Source organism: Vulpes vulpes, chromosome 1, assembly GCF_048418805.1.
Source record: "Vulpes vulpes isolate BD-2025 chromosome 1, VulVul3, whole genome shotgun sequence".
In the NCBI taxonomy this organism is placed as follows: Eukaryota; Metazoa; Chordata; class Mammalia; order Carnivora; family Canidae; genus Vulpes; species Vulpes vulpes.
In genome coordinates this window covers 169,410,107-169,424,472 of record NC_132780.1, presented here as the reverse complement: position 1 = coordinate 169,424,472, position 14,366 = coordinate 169,410,107, and the positions used below count along the sequence as shown (strand labels likewise).

The 14,366-nt window shown below is 37.1% G+C and overlaps 1 protein-coding gene across 1 annotated transcript in view; it reads right to left on the bottom strand.

Moving 5' to 3' along the window:
- Window positions 1-636: 636 nt before the first annotated feature.
- The window catches only part of SH3BGRL2 (SH3 domain binding glutamate rich protein like 2), a 79,598-nt gene continuing 65,868 nt past the window's right edge, over window positions 637-14,366 (bottom strand). The window contains exons 4-5 of the mRNA XM_072749243.1: window positions 8,872-8,952; window positions 637-5,441 (exon numbers count right to left, since the gene is read on the bottom strand). Coding sequence (XP_072605344.1) covers window positions 5,430-5,441; window positions 8,872-8,952 — 93 coding nt within the window. The 3' untranslated portion in view covers window positions 637-5,429. The remainder of the gene's footprint in view (window positions 5,442-8,871; window positions 8,953-14,366) is intronic.

Sequence of the window (14,366 nt, the reverse complement as noted above, 5' to 3'; positions counted from 1 at the left end):
AGTTTACACACATGAAAACATGCTAGAAGCACAGTACATGGGTTATATTCCCAGGTTACATATCTATCTCATTCAGCTTAAGGATTATTTAATTACAAGTATAGATTTGAAACAATCTTTTAAATGAACTTCTTTGATGTCCTTAATAAGTGTAACATCATTTTGGCCTAGTGTAAGTCTATCATGTTGGTAAACTAAGGAAATGTGCATCTATAAACATGTAGTCTACATAAAGATTTCCTTTTGATAAAATTTTGTAGCAGAAAACCAAATATGACATTAATTTCCTACCAAATAACTAGAATTGATGAGCCTTAAAATAGCTTCAAGGAAAGAAACCTCCTAGAGCACAGAGGGGTTTCCTTTTTTTTTTTTTTTTTTTTTTAAGATTTTATTTATTTATTCATGAGAGACACAGAGAGAGAGAGGCAGAGACACAGGCAGAGGGAGAAGCAGGCTCCATGCAGAGAGCTCGATGTGGGACTTGATGCCTGGTATCCAGGATCACGCCCTGGGCTGAAGGCGGGGCTAAACGGCTGAGCCACCTGGGCTGCCCCAGAGAGGGGTTTCCAAAGTACATCTTCTCTTGGCTAATATGCTGACAAGTTGAAAATTAGCACACAAGAACACACAATATATGCATTTAACTTTATTTTCTCCAAATAGAAGAAAATTTCACATGCCTTTCATACTTCTGGAAATTGCTTCAGAAGATTTTTCTATTCTAAATATAGTTTCTCTTTACTTTAATAGTTAAATAAGCATTAACCAATAAAAGGTAAGTATAAAGAACTTATAAAAACTAATAATTAAAAACAAAACACAATAGGAAAAAAGGTAAGAGACATGAAGAAGAATTTCCAAATTCCTACTTAGGAATTATCATAATAAAACATGTTCAACTTATTAGTAATCAAATATGTACAACGTGTAACCACAAAGAGAGATCATTTTACATTTTTCAGCTTGGCAAAAATTCTAGGATACCAGTGAAAGTGTAGGTTGGTACCACGACTTTGGAAAACAATTTGGCCTTATCTATTAGAGTTGATAATGTGCTTTATTGTATGACATAGCAATTCTATTCAAGGCATACATCCAGTCTTGGGTATGTGCACCAGAAGTCTTAATATAAAAGAATGTTCATAGCAACACTGTCTTTTTCTATTTCAAAGAAAGATGCAGTTCAATATCTAATAACAGGAGAAGGGAAAAACTGTGAGATAGTCATATAATGAAGTGTAGTACTTAGCAGTGAAAATAAAACAGGTTGCTTAAAAATGATAATGCCCAACTGCAAAGAACATTGAGTAAATGACAGAAGATACAGTTTAATGCCATTTATTATTGTTTAAAGATACATATGATAAAGGACAGAAAGGCTATGATCAAGAGAGTTCAGGAGAGGGGCTCCTGCTCTCAAACGGGTGAGACAGAGCCAGAGGACAGCACACAGCGCCTCGGAGGAAAGGCAATGAGCTGGTGACAGGCACACGGGGGTTTATTACTCTTTATATTTTAGTGTGTGTGTATATGTGTATGTGTGTATGCATATATATTCCACTGCATGAAATAATTTTTAAAATTGGCAGGGTTGTAACAAACAAAGAAGGTTATACATAATGTTTCAGCGAGTGCCACAAACTGACCTCGGCTCCATCATTCACCACTCAGCAGTAACCGCTGCTCCTGATTCTGTTTTGTCCTCCTTCCAGGTGGAGACTACTGTCCTGCTCAGAAAGAACCCACTGCGTGCTAGGGGCTCAACACATGCTGATTGAAAGGATGACCAAACCAACCTGACCTACATTTCTAGAAGAACTAAGAAAACTGAAAATCGGGGTTATAAGTGGGCAGTGATTACCTGGCTTATTTGGTTTCACAATTTAGCACATTTCCTCCAAACTTACAGCCTGTTTTCCTCCTTCACCCTCCCTCTGTCTTGGTGTTTAAGGTCTGAAATAGTTCAGTGATGAGATCAGCCTCAGACTGCCTTCAGAAATGTTTTCTGCTTTCAGAGAGGGCTGCATCTAAGGGGGCCATGCCATTTAACGGTGGCAGCTACACTGTACTTGGTTTTCTACACCCAATTAAGGGAACAAATCCAGCATTCCATGGCGTCAGTGTACTCAGGAAACCACAATTGTTCAACTGTTGGAACCAACCAAGGGAATAAGAGATTTAATGGCATCCTTGATCATGGTCACTGTCTGAGGGGTCTGTGATCACCTCCCAACACACATACACACAGAACCGCATACACGTATGTTTCCTCGAACAGTCAAATGATCTGTCGCAGTTTTAGAACTAATCTGCGGCATTCAGGTATGAGATTCATGGGAGTAGAAGTATGGCATCCCAACTAAACAGGAAGGTTTCAACCAAACACAGAACTAAACTTAGAAAAGGTATAAGAAATGGTAGGGAACAAATACTCCATTTTCAAAATATGTGTTTTCTGGAATGTATTTCTGTTTAATGCTGAATATAAAATCTGAGATTTCACCAGTGCAGAGACAAACGCATACACACTGATGTCTAAAAACAATGATTATGCAGATCAAAGTGGGCACGGACACTTCAGAAACACTGTTAAATGAAAAGCATTTCTAGAAAAAGCAAAACCTTATAGAGCAAAATCAAGTTTAAAAAAAAAGAAAACAGAAAGAAGCTTTGGTACCTTTCAATAACAGAGACCAAAAACAAGTTTAGCTCATTTTAAAATATATGTAATACAAAAACAGCCAGGTATTTAAAGGAATGTATAAAACAGAAATAAATCTAAAATATGTATAAGAATCTGAGAGAGAGAAAAAAATCTTCCTTTTCTCCTCTTTGATTTTAATAGAACACCAGAATTTGGAAAAATAAGTATTTCCCCAACTAAATTTTCTTTTGGTCTGCATATACCTAACAGGATGGCACTCTATATTTTATCTAATTTTAAAATGGCATAATTTTATTTTTAGCAGCACATATCCTTTGTCCCAATAAGCCTACTACAGGAAATAAAAATTGTCTTGAAATGCCTTTGATATTACATCTACATCTGCAACTCTCACCTATTACTTTCCTAGGTTTTTAAGACCCTGCGTATTCAAATCTAAAGGCATCTAGTTAAAGAAGGGAACAAGAAATCATTACATGTTTGTTTTGGTAAAACATTACACGTAAAGAGACAATATTCTCTGAACACAATGTGGTCCCAGAGGGCAATATGTCAGTACTCTGCAGAACCTGGGTATTGTAGTAAATGCCACATAATGTGCTTCTACCTCACTCATAACAAGTACAGTACTAGCCAGGGCTGGTCTCTCCTATTTCCATGCTGATTTAAAAAAGAAAAAAAAAAAGTAAGGTGAGCAATAGACGATGTGTAACTGGTAGCAATTTAGCAATACCATCCAACTAGTATGTTTAGGAGAACCATTCTGGGCCTACTATAACCACAGGAATTCAAAAGTTTTAAGATGAACAAATCTGAGTAGCTATCTTTGTCTAGCAAGTATTGTATCAATCCCACAACCCCAGGATTTAAATTGCAAGGCCCCAGTCTTACCAAGTTGGTTCTTGGAGCTCATTGACAAGAGCAGACTAAATATAAGTTAGATCACTGTAGAATTAAAGTTTTTAAAATTGTTGTATCTCAAAACGAAATTCTGAGTCTTATCAGAAGACTCATTTACTCAAACAATATCCAGTTCAAAAAAAAAAAGTTTCCTGGATAGTCCCTGGGATTTATCAAATGGAATTTGACCTGGATTTCATTTAATGCCAACTGAGCAGTAATACCCATGATTTCACAACAGCTTTCTTTGGAGAGAAAATTGTGGATCATGTCTTTGTTCCAGTCAAGTAGAAATCTGTGACATGCTCTTCTTATGGTTGTAGTCCTGGGCTGCAAATCTCAGGCTGGGATTTCAACTTTAGCATTTGACAAGTCCTTTAGAGTGGTCCACATTTAGTTGAGGGTGAGAGAACACAGGTGACAGGGCTTTAATTCTTACCTTCTTTCAATTTCTTACATCCGGCTTAGAATCTGAATGATAGGTCCCACATCAGGGTGCTGAGAATAGCAGAATATTCTGGGCAACCCTCTAAGAATTTATCCTGTTCAAGACTGTTTATGTTTGGCAACTAAAAACTCTCAAGACTGTAAGCAGGGATAAGGATGGAGAAAAGTAGCCTCTGCCCTAATGAAGTAGACATATTCAGTATCCACTCCAAAGAGTGGAGATTCTACATGCCAAGTACAATTCAGAGCTATTCTCTGACACCGCCTTTCTCACTAGACTGCTCTGAAAGCTCACTGGTATCCATATATGGAATGAGAACACGTATCTACATTACTCTGAAAAACCTGGGACTGTACATTGGCCAGAAATATGAGCAGTTAGATGTCCAGTGAAAAGCAACAGAGGAAAAAAAATGAAATTGTACCCCAATATTAGTATCTTTTAGTGTGGGTTCAAAAATATATCTAACTAAAGATCTTCCTTTCTCAAAAAAATATAATTCATTCACAAAATAGAACAAGCAGCTGTTAGTTAGGGAAGCTGCATTTAAAAATATGTTACTTGTGCATAAATACGTTGCTAGAGCTGAAAATCCCTTTAGAGAGGAGTTGGATCATCTCCCTATAAATTTGCTATCTAATTAGTACACCTCCTAAAATATACCTTTTAAGCTGTCTTCTACATTTAAATGAAATTTTTCCTTTGCAAGAGATAAAGAAGCCTATATTTTTGAAAATACCACCTATTTTTAATCTTGTAACTTGGTCCTGATCACACATTGTTGCAACAGTGGTTTTTTTTTTAAACATCTGTATGACTTTGGGGGATTTATGGAAAGAAGAGTGTCCTCTGCCAAAGGTGGTTAGAACATCTTTTTCTATAGGTGCTATTACAAAGCACTGGAATAGTAATGTATGTGACTTTTGCAGCAAAAATCTTTAGCCCTTTGTCAACCAGCATTGCTTTTTTTCTTTCTCATCAAAAATTTCTGATAGCCTGGCAAACTAATTTCAAGGATACAATCGAGGCAACTTAAAGAGAAGCAGGTCTGAGCAATACTGGCATCAACCACAACCTAGGGCAGATCCAACATTTTCTCTCCAATGGTGCCACCCACTTATCTTTCAGTCATTAAGGAAGCACACCTGTAACAGGTCAGAGTACCTCCAGGTGAATGAGGCAACTGCAGGCAATTCTGAAAATAAGAAAAAACACACCACAGTCCTGATTTGGTTTAAAGCAATCATGCAATCCCATTATACCCATGTCTTCCAAAAACACCTTTTCCATGGCAAGCAAAGTTACTGTTGATGCATGTGGCTTTAGTCACAGTGATGCATTAGGTAAGCAGGTGTGTGCTGAGTACCAGGGGGCGCTCCAAAATGCATCTCCGTAATCTTCCACTTGTCTTCTCTAAGGTTCTGCCTATTTATTAAAAAAAAAAGGGGGGGGGGGGAGTCAGCTGTTGCATTGGATTGACAAGAAAATTTACCCTGGCAATAATATTTTAAATGTCAGGAACGGAGATGTTGGAAATCACAATAAATCACCCCCAGGTGATTGATGAGAGCAAATCTTAGGTTTTAGGATCAGCACAGATTTCAATCATACCTACTCAACTACAAAAGTGAAATATAAAAGTGAAAAAGAAGGCACATGTTTCCAATGACTGTTGAGACTCCTCTCAGAGGCATTGTTCCACTTGTACATAGGTGAGTGGGTTGTGTTTGGGTACTTCACTTGGGGCCTGTGCAGGGCAACCAGAGATGAAGAACAGCACTCATAGGGCCAAAACTCTTGGTAAATAAGCTGCAGGCCGATTCCCTAAGTGCCACCTCTGGCCCTCCCCACCAGGACAGCTCCATGTTTCAACCACAAAAGACACCTGCCATAGGGGAGCTTCCGAGACATGCTCAAGCTAACTCTCGCTGATCAGTGTCCAGGATTTACCAGTTGTTACATATTTTGAATATCACCCCTGAATGGCAGGGATCCAAAAGCAGAAACTTCTACTCCAGGTTCTGCTTTGAATCTAATTAAACAACAAACTTGATGGTTTTCTACCTAAAAATTATTGGTGAAAAAGGGCTCCTTTTCTCTTAGGTACGTACCACGGTGGGTTGGCTTCTACTGGCTCCAACTAGTCAAAGGAGGAAGTGGGCTCCCCCAGGGTTTCCATACCTTCCAATTTCTTCAGAAAAGTCAGAAGTCTGTATTTTAAATATTTGCAACTCATTTAAAATCTTTTCAAAGTTCTGCATGGGACAGATGCATCCCGAGCCAATGTGGCCTATAGGCCACCATTTTGTGACCTCTTACCTTCCTCTGTCCTGTCCATTTTTGAGAACTGTCCAGAGTCTACCTTATATCTGGGCCTGTTGGGTTTGTAAACATTCTTTTCCTACCATCTGTCTGCTCTCTCCCCACTGTGTAAGAGCAATTACAGATGCTAATGGTGTTTTTATATGTTCCTTGGCAGGCTTTCTAACCCTATTGTTTATATGTATGTATACTGCAGAGAGGGTGGCAAAGGAAAGGAGAAAAGGGAGCTTCCACCTTTTAGTACATTGCTCTGCCTAGGCCTTTTTTTTTTTTTTTAAGATTTTATTTATTTATTCATGAGAGACACAGAGAGAGAGGCAGACATAGGCAGAGGGAGAAGCAGGCTCCATGCAGGGAGCCTGATGTGGGACTCAATCCTGGGACCCCAGGATCATGCCCTGAGCTGAAGGCAGGTGCTAAACTGCTAAGCCACCCAGGGATCCCCTGCCTAGGCCTTTGAGTGTGGATGTGAACTGAGTGTATACTCCTCACAAGGTAATTAATTAATTAATTAATAGGAAGGGAGAAAAGGCTAAATTGCTCTTAAACATATTTTAACCTCTCTCTATGCAGACGAAGTGTGAGCTGCTATTAACCCTTAAGGCACTGAATGATTCACAGGAGAGGGTCGCACAAACACTGCACCATGGTCTTCTATTTTGGTTCCATGTACTCCTGCTCATATGACTGATTCAGAAGCCTGAATATGGTGGGCTGAATGGGTGGGGTTGCCCAGAGCCTTTAAGTCCTTTGGAATGGTCTACTAAAATCAAGCCAATGTCAACAGTATCAGAAGACCAACTTTAATACTATGATCACAAGTCATGTGAAAATGTTATCTTATAGATAGCACAGGCTTCCTGAGAAACTTATGAGAGAATTTTTTTTAAAGATTTATTTATTCATTCATTCATTCATTCATTCATTCATTCATGAGAGATACACAGAGAGAGACAGAGAGATAGACGGAAGGAGAAGCAGGCTCCTTTGCAGGGAGCCTGATGCAGAACTTAATCCCAGGACTGTGATCACGGCCTGAGCTGAAGGCAGACACTCAACTGCTGAGCCACTCGGGCATCCCGAGAATAAATATTTTTAAAGAGTAAAAAAGTCAGCCCTCAGAGTCTCTAAGGAATCTGCATCTTCAGGGAAAAATGAGAACAAAGATGGCAAGCACACAGTATTTTTTTTTAAAGGTTTTTGCATAGATAATGATGTCCACTAGATTTATGCATCCTTTAGATTACTCCCACCCAAGTTTTTCCACTTCTTTGAAGATAAATCTGGATTGTTTAATATCTTTGGATGAAATATGTTATAAAAATACTACAATTTTCCTAACAAGTATTCCAATGTTCCATCTTTATAAAAATAGTTTTAAGAACTTTTAAATATTATATGTGTGGGTTTTGCCACTGTTTAAAACATATGCACAGAAACCACCCACAACCATCTGTGGACTTAGCAATGTAAAAACAAAGCAAGATTTCACATCAGCTATGAACTGCGGGTGCTGGTGTATAATTTATATTATTGATAGTCTTTGCTTTCCTCCCATAGGTGTTCCAGAAATGGTACAAATCTTGGGTGGCTTCAAAAGACCTATTACTTATAGACATCAAAGTTCCCAGTAATATACTTTCATTTTAATTCAGTGCTAAGAATAGGCACTTTAGAATTCAGTCTCAATTTGAAATATAGTCAAAACCTCAATTGCTTCGTATATAAAGATCACAAGGAAATGCGTCCAAAAAAGTTAATATGCTTATCTCTGGATGGTGGAATAATAGGTGATTTTTATTTTCAACTCTATACTTTTGTAAATGAAACTAGGCTCCTTTCATAATCAGAATAAAATAGTTATGTTTTAATGGGGGGAATAATCAAAATATTATTTAATAAAAAATGCTATTTTTTATTTAGAAAGTGAATTTACACACTTCACAAAGCTGTCATTATATATATATTTAAATATATATATATATAAAATACAGATTAGACTTCTGGTCTAAATATTAGAAAAGCTTGAGCCTTTTATGTTCCATCAATGACATATGACATAATAAAGTAGCTTCAAAAAACATTTTTGATTAGTTTTGGAATTGTAGTGTTTTTTTTCAAGGTTGACCATTTATTATTATAGGTCATCTCCCAAGTAAAGAAGTTAAATGTGCAAAAAACCTTAAAGATATGGCTTTGATTCTGTTATTTCAAAAAAAATAAAGTAATGTAAATTTGCACTTTAAAATAGAAAGCACTTACTACCTTAAATTCTTCTTGGAAGAAAGGGATATAGACTATAAATAAAATAAATTATAAAAATAAATTCTAATATGCAACAATTGAAAATTTGAGAAAAAAATAAACTGTGCTTCTTTGTGTGTTTTTATACTGGCCAGACCCCTGACTATGCATTTGAGAAAGTGAAATTTAAAAATTTAGGAGACTACACGATTCCTCTAACGCCTTCAAGCTCAATCCCTAGAGATAATTCAAGAAAAATAAATTTTAAAACTAGAAAAGATTTACCTACCTTTGATGCCAACCGTGATTTCAGGCCTAAGAATGAATAGACTGTGTTGCTTTCCTTTGCTTCAAAAAAACTGTCATAATCCTAGAAAAAAGAGGAGGAGAAAATAAACAAAAGCAAAAAATTAGTATTTGGTACTTTTGAAAAATTCTTTATAGAAAGGTAAAAAAAATATCATTGCTCCATCCAGGCCAGGGAAGAGCTACATAAATCTACTGGATTTGCTGTGCTTGAGCATAAAAATTTCTCTGAGTATGACGATGGGTGTAACATGTTTTTAATGCAAGGCCTGTGATAGGATTAAAATGTAAAACACTGACAACACAGGAGAAATCAGAACACATTCCTTTCCCTCCTGTGCGAAACACTAACATTTATTTGTGTGAAATCACTCAGATCTAAGATTTTATTTTATTCTAGTGCTTCAATATGAAAGGCTGACTCCCAATTCCATTCTTGATATTTTGTTATCTAGGGCTTTAAAAAAAAATCACTGGGTAAACAGAAAGCCATAAAGGTCTCCATGTGTCAGTGCAAGTGCTTCCATTCTGCTTTTGAAGTTTTCCACATTCTTTCAGACTGTGTCTTCAGAGAGAATAAAAAGATCAAATAAAACCTAGAGGAAACTATATTCTCTGTAACATTTATCTTTGCCTCAGACACAGAATCATTTTTCTCTTCCTACTTTCACAAGGGAAACCATCAAGGAATTCTGGTCAATACGTTCATCAATTGTTTCTTTCCAAAAGTTGCACATATATATAACTATATGGTTTCTAAGTTGATGTAAAGCTGTCTTAAAATTTGGTAGAAGTCCCTCTGATAACTTTATCTGAAGGATAAATGTAAGCAGACAGTGATCAGAATCATTTTTAGCCATTTGCTCTGTGCCAGGTGCCTTACAATCAGTACTTCATTTAATCCCCACCATAGACCACCTGGTTGGAGACTGGCTCAGAGCAAAGAAATATTTTGCCCAAGTTTGACAGGTAATCCGTGAAAGAGCTGAGATTCAGGGCCAATTCTCATTAACATTGAAATCAATGCTTTTTGTACTCTGATGCTTGTTGCCCAAGAGGAAACCAGGTATGGAGCATCCTGTATACTGGAGTCACTAAGCCCTAATGAATCCACTGCTGAGCTGAGCCAATAGCATCACAAGGACTTTTGAAACCTGTCTAGGAATCTAAATGAGAGTCCATGACTTGTAGAATGGAGATCTGTTTCTTGCAAAGGATGTCTCAATGATGAAAAAAAATCTTTGAATTATTTCACTCTGTATAGATTCTCTTGTTCAAATGCTTTGGCAAGTTGAGTCTCATGTGGTTTTGAAGGTAGCTTGATTTTAATTCATTATCATCTCAGCCTTACAACTTGCTGCTCCTTCCAGATTTCTGGTGGTAGCTCCCTCTGCAATTTGGGGTCAGGCCTAATACAGTTCACCACCAAAGAGAAGCCTTCCTTGATGTGCCAAGAAGGAGCAATCCATCTGAAAAGGAAGACTCAGCAAAAAACCTACTTCAAAAATGGCATTTTAAGCTAAAATCTGAAGGAGGAGAAGAGTTGACCAAGTAAAGGATTGGAACAGGGGCACTCAGGACAGGGAACAGCACTGATGAAGAGTGAAGCTGGCAGGTCTGACAAGGATGAGCACATGCCAGACTATGTAAAATCAAGAAAGAGATTTTGAATTTTATCTTAAGTACAAAAGGAAATCATGTATGGGCTCTGAGCCAGGGAGCTGAATGATCTAGTTTCCTTTCAGAAAATAGCTAAGTTAGGGGCGCCTAGATGGTTCAGTCGGTTAGGCATCCAAATCTTGATTTCAGCTCAGGTTGTGAACTCAAGGTCATCGGATTGAGCCCCATATTGTGCTACACACTCAGCAGGGCAGCAGAGAGTCTTGAGATTCTCTCCCTCAGTCCTTCTCCCCTCTCTCTCTCCAAATAAATGGATAAGGGATCCCTGGGTGGCGCAGCGGTTTGGCGCCTGCCTTTGGCCCAGGGCGCGATCCTGGAGACCCAAGATCGAATCCCACGTCGGGCTCCCGGTGCATGGAGCCTGCTTCTCCCTCTGCCTGTGTCTCTGCCTCTCTCTCTCTCTGTGACTATCATAAATAAATAAAAAAAAAAAATTAAAAAAAAAATAAATGGATAAAACCTTAAAGAAAAAAAGAAAGAAAATAGCTAAGTTAACTGTGTGGAGAATAGCTCAGAGTCAGGCCAGCAAGAAGGAAAGCAGGTAGTAAAGTGAGAAGAGTGTTGTTGGTAATCCGGGTAAGATGGTGGCAGCCTGAACCCGACCAATGATAGTGGAGATAGAGAAAAGTGGACTGGAGATATTATGGAGGAAGAATTGATCATACTCAACCGTGGAATTAGGGGAGAGGGTTAAGGAGAATTAAGACTTAAAGCAGCTCTAAGCTTTGTGACTTGATAGGAAAGACCAGAGAAAAAGCAGATGTGAGAATAAGGCTAAAATGGAGTTTCAAAATGTTCAGTTTGAGCAACTGTATGAGACATTCAAGTGAAGAAGATACCAAATGGGCAGTTGGAGGTTTCTAGTGACTCTAGGATATTACAGATTTCATAGAATTTTATGGAAAATTTTTAATTTTTTATAAGAAAAACTATGTCATAAATAATACAGAACTTAGCAGAACTTAGGCAAAATCCCATGAACTGAAAATGTTGTTAAAATATTCTTTTTAACAAAGTTATTTCCAAACAGTTGAGTACCATTTCACTGATCCAGGTTCAAGAAATAATCCTGTTCAATGCATACTTTCTCTGCTTTTAACATCACTATGGCTGGGGGGCTTCTTATGTGAATAGTGAATTAGATCCTACTAACAGTTTAGAAATTGTCACTTAAGGTAATTAACTCCTTTCAAAGTGACAAATAAAAGATTTGGTAATTAATTTTAAAAGTAGAATAATTTAAAGGAAATAATTTTTAAAAGTGAATGTTAGAATAGTACCTGACAAACACCAGGTTACCAATAGTTTTTGTCAAGGATGAACGAGTTGTGTTTGCAAATTAATGACTGATGTGTCATGTTTTAGGTAATCTCATGCTGGTAATATAATCTGAGTAAATCCTCCTCTACTATGGGTTTTTCAAAATTATATAAAAAATTATGTAAAAAATGTTTCCTGATAAAGTCTGATGAATCTCAAAGTGTAAAAGGTAAATTTTTTTTGTCATATTTAGACAAAGAGTAGGTGATTAATAATCTAAAATCTTGGATTTCTTAATAGTTAATACCTCCTTCCAGAGGTAATAAGTTAAATACTATGATTGAGATAATTTAAAATAGTATTAGGAATTTTAAAATCAAGTCCTATAAGGTATAAATTCTTATGGCCATAGACATTCCCCAATAAAAGAGAAAGGTCTGCTTTCTTAACAAATTAATTTCACTTATCAGCCTCTATTTTTAAAAATATATCAAGGTTGGTACTGCAAAAGTTAAAAGCACTGTATTTTAAAAACTCACTATTATAAAGTTTCTAAATAGGTTTGCCGAATTCCTTATAGTCAAAGACATTCTCTCTGAAGTGTCTATAAATACACATCTGCAAATTATACATTTCAGGACAATCAAACCTCTGTAACAATACCAAATAATAATCAGTTAATATTACCTGTGGAGAAGGGCACAAACATACAGAGCATAGTCAAGATAAAATTGCCCAGTTTCAGAAGCTGGTACATTTTTCTGACGTGAAAACAAAAGATGTTTTTGTGCTAACTGCTTATGAAAAGAGAAATTTCTGGACTATACAGGTATCAGTGTAACTGAGCACTATTACTAATGGAATATCTATCTAAATGCTGCAATTTTAAGAAAAATAAAAGAAGCTACACAGCTGTTAAGAAGAAAAAAAAAAAGCTTCTGTCACCTATACTTGCATTCAAGTGAAAACCAATGTTAGAAAATTTCTAAGCTCATGATAAAACCTACAACAGGTAAAGTGCACAATAGCCTCATTCTTCCACAGAGCTTACTTGCGTACATTACCCATACATACACCATGATTGGACTACTATGGACTAAACGAGCATTTGAGACAAAGACCTTAAAGTTCTTTGCCCTTTCAGTGTTCCCTAGGAGAACAGCGAGGAAAACCCACAGCAGCCACGCTGCAAAGCTGTATCGCTTCCCACACTAAGTCAATGACAATTAAGTGACAGAGCCATATTATTTCTACATGCCAAGGGCATATCCAAACAGGAGGCTATGGGGAATGAAAACAATACATGGCTTATATGGAAATGGTAGCAGCACTGATTTTAAATGAGCCAAAGCAAATTTGGCTTACCCAAAGGAAGAAAAAAATTTTTTTTTAATTCTTTCTACCAGAGTTACTGCTGCTGCAGCTGAAAATGGGCAGAGGCTCCTTCTTAAAAATTTTCAAGCCTGAGGGTAGCCTCTGAGCAGAATATCTTGATTTAGTGGTTAAGGACCATTAATGCTATGTTCTATTTTATAAAATCTTGACATAGAAGGAAAAAATAGTTGACAGTTCCAACCCTGTAGTGTATGTAAGATGTATTTGTCTGAAACAGCTTCATTCAGCAATTTTTATGCCAAACACCAAAAATATGGGCAAGCCCGAAGCTGAGGATTTTAAATTCCTAATTCATGCTTAACATTTCTGACCATGCTGGTTCAAGACAGTAGAGCAAGCAAGTACATCTACCCAAGCACCAACTGAAATTGAATGTAAAAAAATGTTTGTGTTAAACACAGGAAAAAGAACCGGGAATAACATTTTAAGAAATACCCAGAGGAGTTAAGTGAAGAGGCTACAATTAATTAAGAGAATCTCTTGGATATTGACATTTATGTCATTCTCTTTTAAGCTACAGGGATTTAGTAAAATAGGATAATGTACCATCCGCTATGACTGCTCACACAACTAAACAGCTCTATAGAGATTAGCATTTATATATTTATAACAAAATAAATATTAATATGTGTATATATTTTATTTTATAATAGTTATTACAGTTACAGGAGAATGTGACTTATAAACTTTAGCAATGTTGTGTGTGTGTGTGTGTGTGTGTGTGTGTATGAACATGGGGGAGAAATGAGAGAAACTATTAAAAATGCATATTTCTCTTAATCTTTCCTTCCTTTTTTTTTTTTTTTAAAGATTTTATTTATTCATGAGAGACAGAGAGAGAGAGAGGCAGAGACACAAGCAAAGAGAGAAGCAGGCTCCATGCAGGGAGCCCAATGTGGGGCTCGATCCTGGATCTGGGATCACGCCCTGAGCCAAAGGCAGATGCTGAACCGCTGAGCCATCCAGGCATCCCTCTCTTCATTTTTCAAAGAAAAACGTGCTGTCTAAAGTTTTAAATCAAAGAATATAGGCACAGAATGGTGGTAATTAAGAAAACTATAAAGCAGAACCTGACAAGAGAGGCTATCTCTTGGGAGTCCAGGGGAGGACGCATAGAAAGCAGGGCAGAGTAAAGGGACCCTC